General features: G+C 39.3%; 1 protein-coding gene across 2 annotated transcripts in view; it reads left to right on the top strand.

Moving 5' to 3' along the window:
- Positions 1–15904, top strand: part of PCDH7 (protocadherin 7) — a 55108-nt gene extending 39204 nt beyond the window's left edge. For both annotated transcript variants that reach the window (XM_044296676.1, XM_044296685.1), the window contains one exon: positions 9251–15904. In XM_044296676.1, coding sequence (XP_044152611.1) covers positions 9251–9292 — 42 coding nt within the window. In that variant the 3' untranslated portion in view covers positions 9293–15904. The remainder of the gene's footprint in view (positions 1–9250) is intronic.
- The last annotated feature ends 330 nt before the right edge of the window (positions 15905–16234 follow it).

The raw sequence follows: 16234 nt of genomic DNA, 5'->3' as shown, positions 1-16234 counted from the left end.
CTGCTGATCGCTAGAGGAGAGAGAAGCACTCCCATAGTATGCTGTCTTCTCAGTGCAACAGACAGGCTCAATAGAAAGTTTTTGGAGCTGTCTCCTGCAGTGACGAGAGAGCCCACGCTATGTAAGAGCTTCTCTCTCTTCATTCTACCAGTCATGGAGGTCTCAGCACTCAAAGCTCATGGATCAAAAGTTTTGATATGTGGATATGACATATTAACATTTTTCCCACCGGAAAGTGTCATTTTAAGGATAGGGCCACACGATCAGGTTTCCTGATACAGTTTTGGAAGCCAAAATCAGGAGTGAATCATAAAACGAGAGACAGTACAAAGGACAGATACAATGCCTAATCTTTTTGAAATTCACTCCTGGTATTGGCGTCCAAAACTGCATCAGGAAACCTTAATGTTAATTCAGTTTTTTCACATTTTCTTTATATTTCCAAAACTCTAAGTTTTAATATGTTATTGTATCCAGCAAAGTCAACTGACATCAGATTTCCCCACAGCGCCAATACTCCTGTGGGGATAATAGAGGCAATTTATACCACTTGATGAGCAATTTGGTGCTCCTGTCAACTTTTTACTGGTAAGATCATTCGCAAATCATCGGAGCAGACACTGGGGCTATTTTGTTGTTCATATTTTTATCATTTGAGCTGAGTGACAAGTCAATATTATTAACCTTCAGTTTTTGAATTTCTGGACATGTTAAGGAATTTAAAATATATATATCACTAGAAGATTTTTTGAGCTGATCCAACAACTAAATAAAAAATGTGTGCAGCTTCATAATCCTGCACTGTAATTGTTTGTACAATTACGTATAGACTTGCTTTGCGGTACAAATTTTGCTAATGACTTACCTGACTGGGAAGATTGAAGGTACTTTTGAAGACACGGATGACGGCCACAGTGACATCATAATAGTGTCTATAAAGCCACCAATTAGACTTTCTTTCCCAATGTTATGAACTCCAACAAAAGATTGGAGCAGCTATTAGCTATTTTTTTATGCATGCCTGGCTAATTTTCTGAGGGATGTATTTTTTTTTTTTTCATCATATATGTTCCCTCAGTGGAAGTCTTTTTGACTCCCTCCCCTGCTATTCTACCAAGTCACATACTCATGAAAGAAAATTCTGAGCTTAGACTCTTCAGGATCCACCATAGCCATAGCTGCTTATCGTCTTCTTTTCCTCTCTGAGGATAAGATCACTTACAATTCAGTGTGAAGATCAAACCCTTAAACAAAAGCTGCTCTATTTCAGTACACTGTACAGATTCTTCGTACTTGTGAGCTCTTCCAGGGCATATCTTCAGTACTAAATTCCCCCAGAGGCATCGTAATTTACTTATTGACTAGTCTTTATAGATTCATTAAAATGTTAACATTGGTAGAAACTAAGTGAAACCATTTTTATATGGAACTATATACTTTCTTGGAAATTAATTGAAGCAAATCCATTTTTATAAGTAACTATATACTTTCTAAGCTTCAAAATTAATTGCCTATATGAAATACTCTTACAGAAAGGCCAAGTGTAAAAATGTCTTAAATTGTAAAAAAAAAAAATAGTGTCATGTATTCCGTAAAAGTTTAACTATCATTACAGCAGAACTGACAGAATAATAATTGTAATGTGCTACTTATGTTCTTCAGAGTGCACACGCAGCTTAAGCTATGTGTTGGACATTGTAATGGCTGAATTGTCTAGGTTTTGGTGACATCATGTGCTTTGCTAGCACTTGGCGATGGGCGCTTGTGCCTTGGGTCAGTTGCTTGGTGCCATCACAACATTCAGTTGTATCTGTGTGTCCCCGACTGCCAGTGCACCATGGTTCCTCAGGTGTCTTCAGAGTCTACCAACATCCTTGAGATATTTAGCATATTCTACTTGTGTAATATTAAATGTAGAACTTTCCACAATACTTAATTGTCCATGATTCACCTTTTGGTTAAATTCCCCTCTACACACAGCGGGACCAGAAAAGGCAACTATCGTTACCTGCTCACAACCACTTGGTTCTGGCTCTGTGGGTTCCAGGCTGTCTTCACTGCACTTTTGGCTCTTGCATGTAAACTTCCTGCATGGACCGAGTCCCGTGCGTTGCTGCAGCCATTTGATGGGTCTTAGTAATTACGTGTCCCCAAGAGGCTAGGGAAAACCACTTTAATGGAGAGAGAAGACAAGTTGCCAGACACTCCTGGTACCCTCTCTCAGTACCATTGCTAAGATTGAAATCTATCATACCCCTGAATCTGCTGTATGGGAACACCCCGATACACACCGATTGCTAACAAATCCTTCTGATATTGGCAGACCTTGATGACATTAATGGACAGCATCACAGGCTCAGATCCAAGAACACAGGTCTAAAAAAAATATTTGATGATTTTGCTGAGACCGGACAGGTATTTATTGTGTATGTGGGTCTTTTACTGTTCCCAGGTGGCAGGTGTAACGGGAAAGAAGGGTTAGTCAGTTGAATTTCAACATGCCTAATTATTTTGTTCTCAAGGCCGGTGTCAGGCAGCAGCTTTCCCCATTGACAAACTTTCCCCACATGCAAGCTTGGCCAAGTTGAGAGTGTACATGTATAGGGGGAGGTCAATAAAAATAGCTGTCGGACCACAAAAACATTTGGCTACCAGTTATCTAATGTGCATAGTCAGCCCAAACCATGTCACTTTAGCTACGTTCCAGCCTTTGGCTGTCCAAAACAGAGAGGTTTTGGAGAAACTGTACACTTGTTTTCTCTGGAAGACTATATACCATGCATCCGTATTGATCTAGAATGATAACCCACAGAGATGAGGGACAAGCAAGTAATCATGTCCACCCCCTCATAGCCCTCACCACTGCCCTGCAGCATTTGAGGCCAAATCTTAACACAGAGCATAATCTGTAGCTAGTCTAATTCTTATATATTATTGCTAAAACTTTACATTTATACTTTAAATTTCCCCTGTGATCAGAAAAAAAAAAAAGTTACATAAAATGAAATTGAAAAAGGCAACTGATACTTCAATCCCTTTATTTGCACTGTAAACTTTATCACCGGCGAAGATGATACATGCCACCCTTAGAGTATAAGGTCACATATATTTTTATCACTATGAGATAAATTTTCTACTAACATTGGAAAATTGCAAGCTCTGTTTGCTTTCTGCTAAGCTCCACATTACATTATTTATTAGGGTGTGGAAATCAGCAGCCAGATGTCATAAAGTATAGCGCGGGCATACCGCAGCGTAAAAATACACACTTCTTCATCAATAAAAGCACAATAACAATGCGCTCCAAACATTAAAAGATGAAAGTTTGCACAGCAATGCATTATTGATAAGCCATGTTAAACTGTTTCATAGATGGACAGTTCATTATTTATATGCTTTCGTGGTTGGTTTATGATCTGTGCTTTGTCTTGTAGTGATCATAAATATGAAAGCGATCAACTTGCATTATTTAGGCCAAGATGTTTCACTGCTGATCAGGGTACATTGATCTTTTCCCCTAATATTCTATTCAGTACACAGCATATTCATATTTCATAAAGATGTTTATTCCATTTTACATACAACCAGAAAATAAATGCTTCCTTCGTGTAAGCACCTATACTGTGACCTCCCAATATCTTACAATATTCATTTTTTTCTGGGAAAAAAAAAACAATATTAGAAATTGAGTCCATATCCATGGAAAACTAGTAACTGGTTCTAAAAAAAAATCCCTAAATACCATCCAAAATATAGGCAAGCAAATCAAGACCATAGATGTAAATATCAGGAAGGGCTGTGGGAATCTTGGGAATCCATTTCTCTGCTGAGGACAGAAGTTTCTTCAGGGTTCTTTATGGTAAAGTGGCACCATACTCAACTGATGTCAAAGAACCGCTGGGAAGTAGAGGTGAGCAAATTGAAAAAAAAATCTGAAATTCAACCTCATTTTTTAAAAATTATGATTCGCCGAATTGGATCCAAATTGAAATTTAAGATGTTTGCTCATCTCTACAGTGCCATACTGTTCCCAGATATCAACCAATGGATTGGAGAGTGTAGGGAAGGATCAAGGTTATATGTATTTTCTATAAGGAGTGTCTGTCGGGAGGTGATATACATAGCCTTCTATGAATGCTTGACTCTGCTAGTGTTGAGATATTTACAAAATCACATGTTAAAGAATACTTCTGAGAGAAGTTTTTCTTTAAAACTAAATGCTAAATATTGTCCTTCTGTAGCAGCACAAATGATAAGACCATCTGTATAGATAGGTAACCCATTGTTACTGCTGCTGTGAGATGTTATGTTATCTGAAAGGTAATCCTCATAATGATAGTAGGTGTAGAATTGGGATAACACTATGAGAGCTCTATTGATCTCTTGATATACCTAGATAAAGATACCCACAGAAGAGCATTGCATTGCTTAGTGTATTGTGTGATGCTTTAAAGGGGTTATTAGTCCCCTGATATACCCCACCATATGCCCTGGCCCCTCACACACAAATAACTTACCTGGCTTCCCGGCATCCGCATCACTTCTGAAGCCCGCAAGGCCGCCGCTGCTCCTCCCCGTGCGCAGATGAAAACATCCGATAGCGGGGGGAGGAGGTCGGCCAATGGCAGGCGATGATGGGGACAAGCCTCCCTAGCATCACCCACGATGCTAGGGAGGCTTGTCCCTGTCACCGCCTGCCATTGGCTATCCCTCCCTCCCTCGACACCAGATTTTTTAATCTGTGCACAGGGAGAACCAGCAGCGGCCTTGGGGGGATCAGGAGCAACGCGGGTGCCTGGGATTTAGGTAAGTACATTGTGTGTGAGGGGCCCGGGCATATGGAGGTGCATTTCAGGGGTCAGATAACCCCTTTAAATGAGTCACTATGGAGAGCCACAGTGATAGTGGGACTGAGAGAGGTAAACCAAACTATCTGACATGCTAAAGAAAACCAGAAAACCATCCACCATTTTTTTGTTAATAAATGATCATAAAGTGACCTAGCCATACCCATTAGCTAACTGTAGGTTGGCATCATCTTTCCCAGCTGGATCATAAACCTGTTATTGTAGGGAGCAGAGGGTAATAAGTCATAGCCACTATGTCTAACTGTGGATTATATTTAAAGAGGTTGGCCACTTTCTCACTAATTGTGACCAATATCTATGCAAGATGTCTATATGGCACTTACTAATATAGCCTTGTTGATATTCTGTGCTGTTTGATTATATTTCATAAGCCATGTCCCTTTGTTAGGACTCATGCCCATGTGCTGTGGACCTCAAATTGTGGTCCTCAATGCACGGGCACAGACCATGGGGCAGCCGCATGTGGATCGCGGACCCATTTACTTGAATGGGGTCCGCAATCCACATCTGACGGTCCGCACTACTTTTTTTGCGGTGCGGAGGCACGGCCAGAAACACCACGAAAGCACTCTGTAGTGCTTCAGTGGGGTTTCGATCCGTGCTTCCGCACTGCATCTCCATGTTTGCGGACCCATTTAAGTGAATGGGTCCGCATCTTTGAGGTGGGGTGCACACGGCTGATGCCCCATGTATTGCAGACCCGCCATATGTGCATATGCATGAGCCCTTAGGCAAATCTTCTGTGCTGTTCATATAGAGGTCCTGTCAATAAGATGGTCTCTGATGGCCCAGACACATCACTAAGCAATCTCTATTCAAACACACTGCACTAAACTCCCAGCAGTAAAGTTTAGATGGAAGTGTAGCTCAATGGAGGAGACATCGCATGGAGGTGATTTTTCCCTGGTCACTTGCCCTCCATCAACAGCCATTTTATGGACAAGACCTCTGCGTGGACAGCACAAAAGACTTAGCAAACAAGGGGGGGGGGGGGGGATACCTTGTGAAATATAGAAAATGGCACAGAATTTCTACAAAGGCTTTGTTAGTGCCATATAGTCATCTTACAAACACATTGGTCAACAGTAGACAGAAAGTGGCCAACCCCTTTAAGGGGCAGAAAGGATCCAGTATTTTGAAATCCAATATGCCGATCCTTCTATTGCCAGGTGACCGTCAGGCTGCTGCATACATATTACATCTCTCTAATCTAATGCGTATGGCCAGCTCAAGTTTTGATGGAAGTTAATAGAAATAAAAGTCAGACCAAATGCTGCACTAATATGTTACATTTGTAATTTTCAGCACTGATTGTCACGTCCGGTCTGCCTCTTACTTTGTCACTCAGCAAAAGCACATTTGTTGTCACATCTGAATTGAAAGCCCTATACCAGTGTTGTACAAAATAACTCTTATACAGTATAAGACAGTGCCTGGGTGTCCTCGGGCTCAGGCACTGGGTGTATTGTGTCTCTGTGCATCTAGAGTATACTTAGAGCCAAGGATGGGCTCCAATCACCACCTTGAGTCTATGTATACAGCTTCTGCACGGAACTACGATACAGCTCTGTACCAAGAGATGTAAGACTCATTGCACATGGCAGAGCCCTTTCATGGAGGTTGTATGACGGACCATGGAGGTCCAATGACTTACTGTATATGAATTTTTTTTATATTCGGTGGCACAACAATAACCTTCTTATGCCTCCAAAAAAACCGAGCCATGTGGGTTCCCTGTTACGTTAAGGTCCGTCAAGTTCAACCTATAATCCCATAGTGTTGATCTAGGGGAAGGTAAAGACTATCATGTGGATGCTAATTGCCCCATATTAGGGGAGGAAAAAAATCCCTTCTGACTCTTAATATGGCAATCACAATAAATCCCTGGATCTAAGACTCATTTCCAGAAAGCCAGTACTTATATCCTGAAATATTTTTACATTGAATAAAGGCATCCACCCCCCTCTAGAACGTGTTCAATAAATCAGCCATCACAACCTCTTCTTGCAGAGAGTTCCAAACTCTTACTGCTCTTACAGTAAAGAATCCCTGTAGATATTCGTGAAGCCTTATAATAGAGAAAATATAAAGTAGAGATGAGTGAATTGATTCTAATGATATTATACTGCACTGAAGCTGAAGCCAAGCCTCTGCTCTTGGTCTGATAGTGGCTCAGGCCAGGCCAAATGTGTGGCCCTGTTAATCTAGTAGCAAATGGGTGCTTCTTCACCTGCTGATAAGACAAATCAATTCACTTATCTCTAATATAAAACATTTGCGTAAGTGATATTAATCCTTTTAAACCGTTGTTTTTTTTTCTCTACCTAATTTACCTGTCAAGATGCTAGTAATCGTACCATCCATAGTCAGCATCCTTTGATTTAGAAGAACATATTTAAAGAGAACCTGTCACCACATAATGCAGTGTAATCTGCAGGCAGCATTTTAAAGAGCAGGAGGAGCTGAGCAGATTGTTAAATAGTTTTGTTGGAAAAGAATCAGTACAATATACATTTATACATTTATACATTTATATCTCAGTTGTGCACGGGGGAGGTGTTATCAGTGATTAATATTATTCTAGGTAATTGTGTATACAGGGATAGCTGTCCGTCACTGATAGTTGTACCCTGTGGTTTTATCAGTGATTTATAGCATCCTCTGTGTAAGTGTGTATAAAGAGATAGCTGTCAGTCATTGATAGTTGTACCCCGTGGTTTTATCAGTGATTGATAGCATCCTCTGTGTAAGTGTGTATAAAGAGATAGCTGTCAGTCACTGATCGTTGTACACAGGGGAAATGTTTTAAGTGATTGATAACATCCCCTGTGTAAGTGTGTATTTAGAGATAGCTGTCAGTCACCGACAGCTGTACACAGGGGAGGTGTTATCAGTGATTGAAAGCATTCTCTGTGTAAGTTTGTGTACAGAGATAGCTGTTAGTCACTGATAGTTGTACACAGGGGAGGTGTTATAAGTGACTGATAGCATTCTCTGTGTAAGTGTGTATATATACAGAGATAGCTGTCAGTCACTGATAGTTGTACACGGGGAGGGGTTATCAGTGATAGCCGTCTCTGTGTAAGTGTGCATACAGAGATAGGTGTCAGTTACTTATAGTTGTACATGGGGGAGGTGTTATCAGTGACTGATAGTATTCTCTGTGTAAATGTGTATACAGAGGTAGCTGTCAGTCACTGATAGCTGTACACGAGGAAGATGTTATTAGTGATTGATAGCATTCTCTGTGTAAGTGTGTATACAGAGATTATTATTATTATTTATTATTAAAGCGCCATTCATTCCGTAGCGCTGTACATATGATAAGGGGTATAGATACATAATACAGACAATTGCACTAATCATAAACAAGACGAGTTACAAACTGGTACAGCAGTTGAGAGGGCTCTGCCTGTGAGGGCTTACAATCTACATGGTATGGGAGAAGGACACTGTAGGTGCGGGTGATAGCTGTCAGTCACTGATAGTTGCACACAGGGAGGTGTTATCAGTAATTTATAGCATTCTCTGTGTAATTGTGTATACAGAGATAGCTGTCAGTTACTGATAGTTGCACACAGGGAGGTGTTATCAGTAATTTATAGCATTCTCTGTGTAATTGTGTATACAGAGATAGCTGTCAGTCACTGATTGTTGTACATGGGGGAGGTGTTATCAGTTATTGATAGCATTCTCTGTGTAATTGTGTATACAGAGATAGCTGTCAGTCACTGAAAGCTGTACATGAGGGTGGTATTAAGTTCAGAAAAAGCAGAGGTATAAATTGCAAGTTTTCCCACAAAGCTATATATCAATCTGCTCAGCTCCTCCTGCTCTATAACTGATGGTATAGTTATGCTTATCATATTATGACTTATTTATATATAGATATAATATAGTCATACCATTTTACATTAAAAATTTAATTTGGAATTTCCTGTGTAGATTTTTGCAACCTTTTAGCAATTTTTACTTCTACGTTTTTTCATGTCCAATATGTGTTACTAGTTATTTAGGCTGATATTCTTTTATAAATCTGTTAGTGGTTGAAAACATTTCTACATAATTTCTTCATCTGCTGGCATTTGCAATGCAGTCCTTGATTTTGTTATCCTAAATTGTTCTATCTGCTGCCGGGTAATTATAATTTATCTGCAGCTAGGTGCCCTATGTAACCTATTGACAGGCAAATACACGGATAGGCATCTTTTCATTTTGCTCAGTGCAATACATTTTGCCTTTAATGATGCTGGAAATACCAATGCTATCTACCACAGCAAGCAATATTTTTTCAGGTGTTTATAATTTTCATATCATTTTGCCAGTCCTCATTCATTGGGGATAATTAAACTTGAAACTGAAAGACCTCTATTTATCCACAGGTCACTGCACACTCCTCCTGTGAACCTCAGCTGCGATCTTGAAAAATATCTGTCATAAAGAGCTAGAAAATGTGATTGTGGGACAATTTTGCATAGAGTCGCTCTAATAAGTGTGTATAGAGCGACTCTGCTGGCTAAAAATTATGAAAGAAGCTTCAAGTGACGCGCATCGGAAACACTGGAGAGCCTTGAAAACCATTTATATATACATTTAAAGACATGTAAACTGCTCTTAAAGTATTAAGTTCATACTTGCCTTATTACAAAAATGAATTTCACAAAGCAAGACTGTGGAATACCTAAGGAATCCATCGTTTGGTTAAAGTATGCATTCAAAAAAAAGGTATGCTGTATGTATAAATGGTTCTATTGACCGTTCACTCTTTTTTTTTTTTTTCTTCCCCTGAATGCTTATAACTTTTTGTGATATCTGAAATGTACAATGTTACAAATGATTTGTTAATTGTCATGTACTTTCCATGCAACCGTTGGCTAAACCAGGAAACGACGAGGACTTAAGAAGGAGCATTTTTATTTTCTTATAAAATAAACCAATAAAATATATTTATTATATAAAGATGAATATTTATTATAGATATATAAGAAGAAAAAAAAGAAAAAAAAAATCTGAGCTTTAATTTAAAGCTTGAAACTAATGGTGTTGCTGAAAATAAATAAATGCATGTCTACACTCCAAACAGAATTTTTTCAATTTTTTGTATTTTTTTTAAAATAATAGCAACTTTTTGCTTGGCTTAAACAAGTGAATGCACTACCGATAGTCACATGATGTATGATTAGCTAGATCATATCGGATATACCACGGGCAGTCAGTTTGAGCTTTCTTTATTTTACTTTTTGCTAAGAATGGTACAGGAGGGGTTGGTGGTCAGTTTTATATAGGTTCAATATGGTTGGGTGTTACCCATCTATAAGTATTTATTTTCTGGCAAGAGGAAAATGTGAATGTTTAAGTTTTCTTTGAAATTAAATGGGTAGCCCAGAAGTGGATTTTTTCAATCAGAATGAGGACCATACTTGCCCATAGCATGTAACTGGTATTAGACCTCAGGTCCATTCATTTGAGTGGAGATCAGCTGGATTACAAAATGTAGCCCATGAGTTGTGCTCTTTCAGGACCTTTTTTCCATTCCTGGACAACAACTAGCGCAATCGCACTAACTAAATGAGCACGTGAAGAAGTGAGAGTCACACCTTCCTAACTTTATAGAAATGGAGCACAGGAAGGAAGGAAATAATTCCATATCATAGATCATATATTAGAATTTACTAGCCCAGTACAAAGCTTTTACAAGAACAGACTTGGAATTTCCTCCAAATATTCCGTATGCATTTCTAATGCTAATTGGCCATGCAGACAAATGTGTAAGAACATTTGGCGCGGAGAGTCTGAAATACTAAGTTAGAGATGTTGAGTTCAGAGCTTTCTACAGTCTATAGAAGATGTCAGAACAATTCTGCCTTTGTTTTGCAGTAAACAATCTCATTTGCATATTCCACATTTCCCGTTTGTGAATACAATCTCATCTTCAGAATTAGTCATGGAAGTCTGGTTAATATGTACCTGCAAAATTATGTAGTGCCTCACATATGAAAACCAGTAGGCACTTCTTTCATTGACTTGGTCCAGCCATGTGCATTAAATAGCTGTTTGCTGCTCCTGGGTTTGGCCAACAGCTATCATTCCTGACACCCCTCCCATCCCCCAATAAAATGAATTATGCTATAAAGTGTGCTTTTATGTCAATAGGGAGAGGGAACAAATTGCTTCCGGCGGTGGCTTAATAAGTATGATCAACCATATTAAACCATATTGCATATTGCCTGGTAGAGTTAGTTATGCTTATTAAAATGATACCCTGCTTATGCTTCTAGGTAGAAGAACTCCTGACATTTTCATTATTGTGCTAATTAGCTATTTGGAGCATCAAGGGGCTGGTCAGAAGGATTGGAGCACTGCTATCCTAACACCCATCTCCTCGGTGCACACCTTCCTTCCCTCTGTGCTCTCTGCCTTCCACTGTGATTGACGTGGTTAGACATCTCATTTAGCCCTGTATTACTGCTCCTGCGCCAAGTGACTGGGCGGTTGAGCCCTGTATCTGATGCCGCTTCCCAAGCTCGGGAGCGGCTCGTGCAGGAGTGAGAATACAGGGCTAGATAAGATGTCTAGCCCTGTCAAAGGGGGTGGGGGGAGTGCATAGAGAGAAGTGAAGACTGCACAGAGGAGATCAATATTAGGATAACAGTGCTCCAAGTCTTCTGGACAGTCCGTTGTTGCTCTGAAGATAATGCTCATATCTCAGGATTGCTGCAACCTAGAAACATACTGTAAGTAAAGTATTGTTTTGTTCAGCAGTATCAACCCTATCAAGCAATATGCCAAGCTTAATATGGTTGATCAGGCTGACACATGCTCCTTAACTCCTAGAAGCACAAATGATCCAGGGTGCTGTGATGGATCCTTTCACCCATAGTTAGTCGTCGGATCCAAAAATGGCAAAAATTGGCAGGTCCAGCCACCTATAATCTAGTATGTATTCTCAGCTTTATCTAATACAATGAAAGCTAGCATCTGTTTGTTTGCATTGGACAACACCTCCCAAAAATAGTGTTAAGGTGCCATACACATTAGATGAGTGTAAGCCAAACCTGATGATTTCGGCAGGACCGTCCTACTATCTAATGTGTTTGGTAGTGACCTAGTATAAGGGCCAGATATGTTGGATTTCAACATGTCCAAATCTATGTTCTTAAGGGAGATAAGTGATGGCTACAAGTATCTGAAAGCAACTGATTCCCCTCTCCCTATTGTGAATTCATGCACACTCAACTGACCTGCTGGCGCATGTCAATAGTGGGGTCAGGAGGCATAACTGTGGGCTGAAGAAGCATTCAGCCAGCCGCTAGCTAAAGTGTGTGGCCAGACTTATTCTGAGACCAAACACTTAATTTCTTTAAAAGTGCACTAAAGTGTATCAGTGGTATAAAGGCTACACTAAAAGGGTTTTCCTGGATTTTTATACTGATCAGTGGGGGTCGGACACTTGGGACCCCTGCGGATCAGCTGTTTGAGAAAGCAGTGACACCCCTGTGCAGCTTACCAAGTACTGCTCCGTATATAGTATAGTGGCTATGCTTGGTATCACAGCTTCAGCCCCATTCAATTGAATAGGGCTTAGCTGCTCCGGGGCCACATTACACATGAACGACATATGGCGTCACTCAGCCTAGGAAAAGCAGAGAGTAGGCCTCAGCGCTCACAGGAGAGCCACTGCCTTCTCAAACAGCTGATCGTGGGGGTCCTGGGTGTCAGACCCCCACCAATCAGATACTGATGACCTGTCCTGAGGATTGGTCATCAGTAAAAATAAATCTCGGAAAACCCTTTCAATAATCTGCGAACTGTGCAATCACTGGGGCAAATAATCATGTGTCCTAAAATATTTGAGAATGTATATTTTCTTAGTTTTATACTAATTACAATGATTTTATTAAATGGCACAATGTGGTGCAAATGAATTTCAAATTGCTCAAATTTACAAAAATACTAAAAACTTTCCAAAAACCATATTGCAGAATTGTGTAGTGTTGTACTGCGCTTGTACTCTACTAGAAACATGGTGTAACTATGGTTACTACACCTCTATCAGTAGTTACCAAGAGATATTACAGATCATTAGAGATGGGCAAATTTTCAAATTTGATTCCGGTCCAAATTGGGTTTCTAATTTGCTTGTGGTCCAAATAAATTTGAACCCGATCAAGGTGCTTCAATAACCCTGAAAAAGCCTCTCTCTCGCTTTCTCTCTTTATCTCTCTCTCTCTCTCTCCCTTTCTTTCTCGATTCTCCCGAATTGAATCACACAACATACAACAAATTTGTTACAATGAGAACCTTTTTGGAAAGTTTGATCAGATTTTAGAATTTTAGAATTGTTCCTGTCATCTCTACAGATCATGATATGATATATGGTCAGGGGGAAGGTCCAGGGGCTGAAAAGAGCTGACTATGTTCAACTTTCTCACAGATCATGGATCATGAGTAGAGAGCGCATGTAGAAGATCTTCCCAGGGGATGTTTGCATTTGCCACTTTACTGAATCATAGTCCAGTTGCCCTGGGACTGCTGTTTAGGAACACTTTTATTTCAGAACAGGATAAGTACCTCAAAGGGTTTACATATACCTGTTATGTTGGACCATATTGGAAATATGATTAATATCACCTTATTGGCATTGGATATAGGGCTAGCTTATATTCTACCTATCAACATCAACGATTTACATATGATGTTCCTAATACACTAGGGAAGGATATGGTGGTCCTTTTCTATCTCTTTCTCCCAGATACATACTTGTAATATTGGCTTCCTGTTGCTGCCATTAGGCACAGAATTTGTATAAAGCTCCAATTTAGATCAGTAGGTATAGTAAAGTACTATATGTGGCTTGTCCCTTGGCGGTGGTAACAGGCAGGCAAGTTTTTACAAGTATCTGGGTGAAGAAATAGGGGAACAGTGTTGATTTCTAATAATACAGAGCTATACTATTGTCTTAGAAAGCATGTTTGTCTTGGTCATTTCTAATGGCATCCCTTACAAGAGCCAGCTGAGCAAGCAATTAGTGGGAACGAATTGTTAGTTTCTGATAATTGCCTGCTCATTACAGGAGGTGAGATTTTGTATGTTACATTTGTATGCAGAAATAATCTCCTCTGTATAGAGACGAGCAATTGCTACTGTGATTGCGTATCCCTATAAAAAAAATCATAATTTCTGGGCACCAGATCTTCCCATTTAAACAGGGATCTGCTGACCGGGAACAATGATTTTTTATAGGAATAATGACTTTGGTGTTCGCATCAATGATGCATTCAGCTGATGCTCGTTCATTGGGTGATCTGCGACACCTTTACACAGGGCAGTTATCGGAAATGAGCATTCCTTGGAAGACTCCTTACTGATACTTTCCCCGATTGTGAGCCCATGTAAAGGGTCCTTTAGATGAGACAGCAATGATGCCTATACCCAGCCTAATTATTTTCTTCATTGGCTCCTGGTCTCATTTTTCAAAATTGTCTAAAACTAATTTTAACAATCTTTGCTGCCCACATATAGTAACCAATCAGGTCTCAGATTTCATTTCTTAAAAAGCTCCAGTAAGATTAAAACCACACTTGCCAACATTTGAAAAACTGCTTACGGGAGATTGATGAGTGTGCCGGACTGCAATTTTTTCCTGATGAACAAGATCCCTTTTGTGCCAAACATCACCGCGCCCTGTGTAGAGTGTTTGACTCATTTTGTGCATCACTCCTTTGCACAACTCTCTGCCCCCCTCATTGTACCTTGGGCACCAGGACTACATCTAATGATGCAGAATCCTGACTCCACATATGTTTACAGTACACAAGGGGATGTTTTTTTTTTTTGTTTTTGTTTTTTAAGAAAGCATTTAATGATGTGCTTAGATTTGATTACTCATCCAGGAGGATCCTCCTTATTCTGGGAAAATTCTGGATGTTCCGAGAGAGTTTAGAAGTGAAATTTAGATTTCTCCTTGATTGGTTGCACAGTGGCAACAAGGACCATTTTTTTTGTCTGCACAGTTTTAATCAATCTACTCCTCTGGTCAAAGGCTGTTTAGATGGCCCTTTGAGTAGATGTTCTAATGGCACCTGGTGGGCGGTCAAGAGCCTGGCTGCGGTTTGGCCATAAACCTACTATACTGCGCGACCATTACCAATAAGTAAATGACTGACAATCAGGATTGTATGGCCACTCAACAACATCTTGTCTGCTCCCCGGCCACCATGTCTGGTTCAACCCTTAGATACACCCTGGGCCTATCATTGTTTTGTATACTGTTACAGTATACTGTAGAAGAAAAGGAATTCTTCTTTCATCATTTCAAATTTTAAAGCGATTATTCCCTGTAAGGAAAACATGAAAGACCAAAATTGTGATAAATGTTGTTCTTGACTGAGCTATTACTCATATAAGTGCAACCCTCTGTGGAGTTAATTCTGCTTTGAAGTGAAACTGAAATATCAGAACCAATATAGGCCTGAACTAAAAAGAAACTAATTATTGTTTTTACAGTAATATTTTATTGTGTGCTGTAACAGCCTGTAACCAGCAGATCTCATAGGAGGTGATTCATTAAGCTGTGTTACCTGGTAATGTTTCCTTTTGGGTCATAACAAAAGGTAGGAAAGGGAATTCAGTCTTTATTTCATGTAAGGATTCCCCACAGCATTGAAGTCCTTCCATTCCAAAAGGATTTTTTTGCATCTTTTTATTGTAATTTTTATTTAACTAGGCCAAAAAGGGAAAAGCAAACTGTAAGTGGTTGCAAACGTGCAAAATATGGGTTATTCCCATGCAATCAGTATAAGATGTTATTTAATATCATGACCTTACTTTTGTTGGCTTGAGTGCTTTGATTATTTTTTTTTTATTACATCTAAATATTTTACAGGGCAAACATTTAGCCTTTTTATTTGTAAAATGACTTTACGTATTTATGAGACATCATGCAAAACTTTTTATTGTTACTGAAAAACAAACTGCTGTAATTGCAAATGCTGTGCACATTTAATAAATAAAGTGATTTTTTTATTTAAACCATAGTTATATTTGTCTGTTTAACTACTGTGTTGGCGGAAAGCTTAAAATATTGAATTCAAAGTCTGAAATATCTGGAGTTAACTGCCTGAAGTTACTGAAAAGTCCTGTGGCTAAGACATTCTTAAAGGTTTCAGAAATACTTAATGACTTCATAAGACTTCATGATCTGCTGTTGGTGCAAAAATTGAAGGATAAAAGAAAATTCATTCCTGACTGAAAAAATAAAAAAATAAATCCAAAGACATGAGAGGCTTAGCATTAAATTGCACTGAATTCTATTATTTTATGAGCAGCTTTACAAAAAAAAAGAAACCTCTGTTAAATTCTTGACT

This window comes from Bufo gargarizans, chromosome 1 (genome assembly GCF_014858855.1).
Source record: "Bufo gargarizans isolate SCDJY-AF-19 chromosome 1, ASM1485885v1, whole genome shotgun sequence".
Taxonomy (NCBI): domain Eukaryota; kingdom Metazoa; phylum Chordata; class Amphibia; order Anura; family Bufonidae; genus Bufo; species Bufo gargarizans.
The sequence above is the reverse complement of the archived record's forward strand: the minus strand, read 5'-3'. Positions and strand labels throughout refer to the sequence as shown.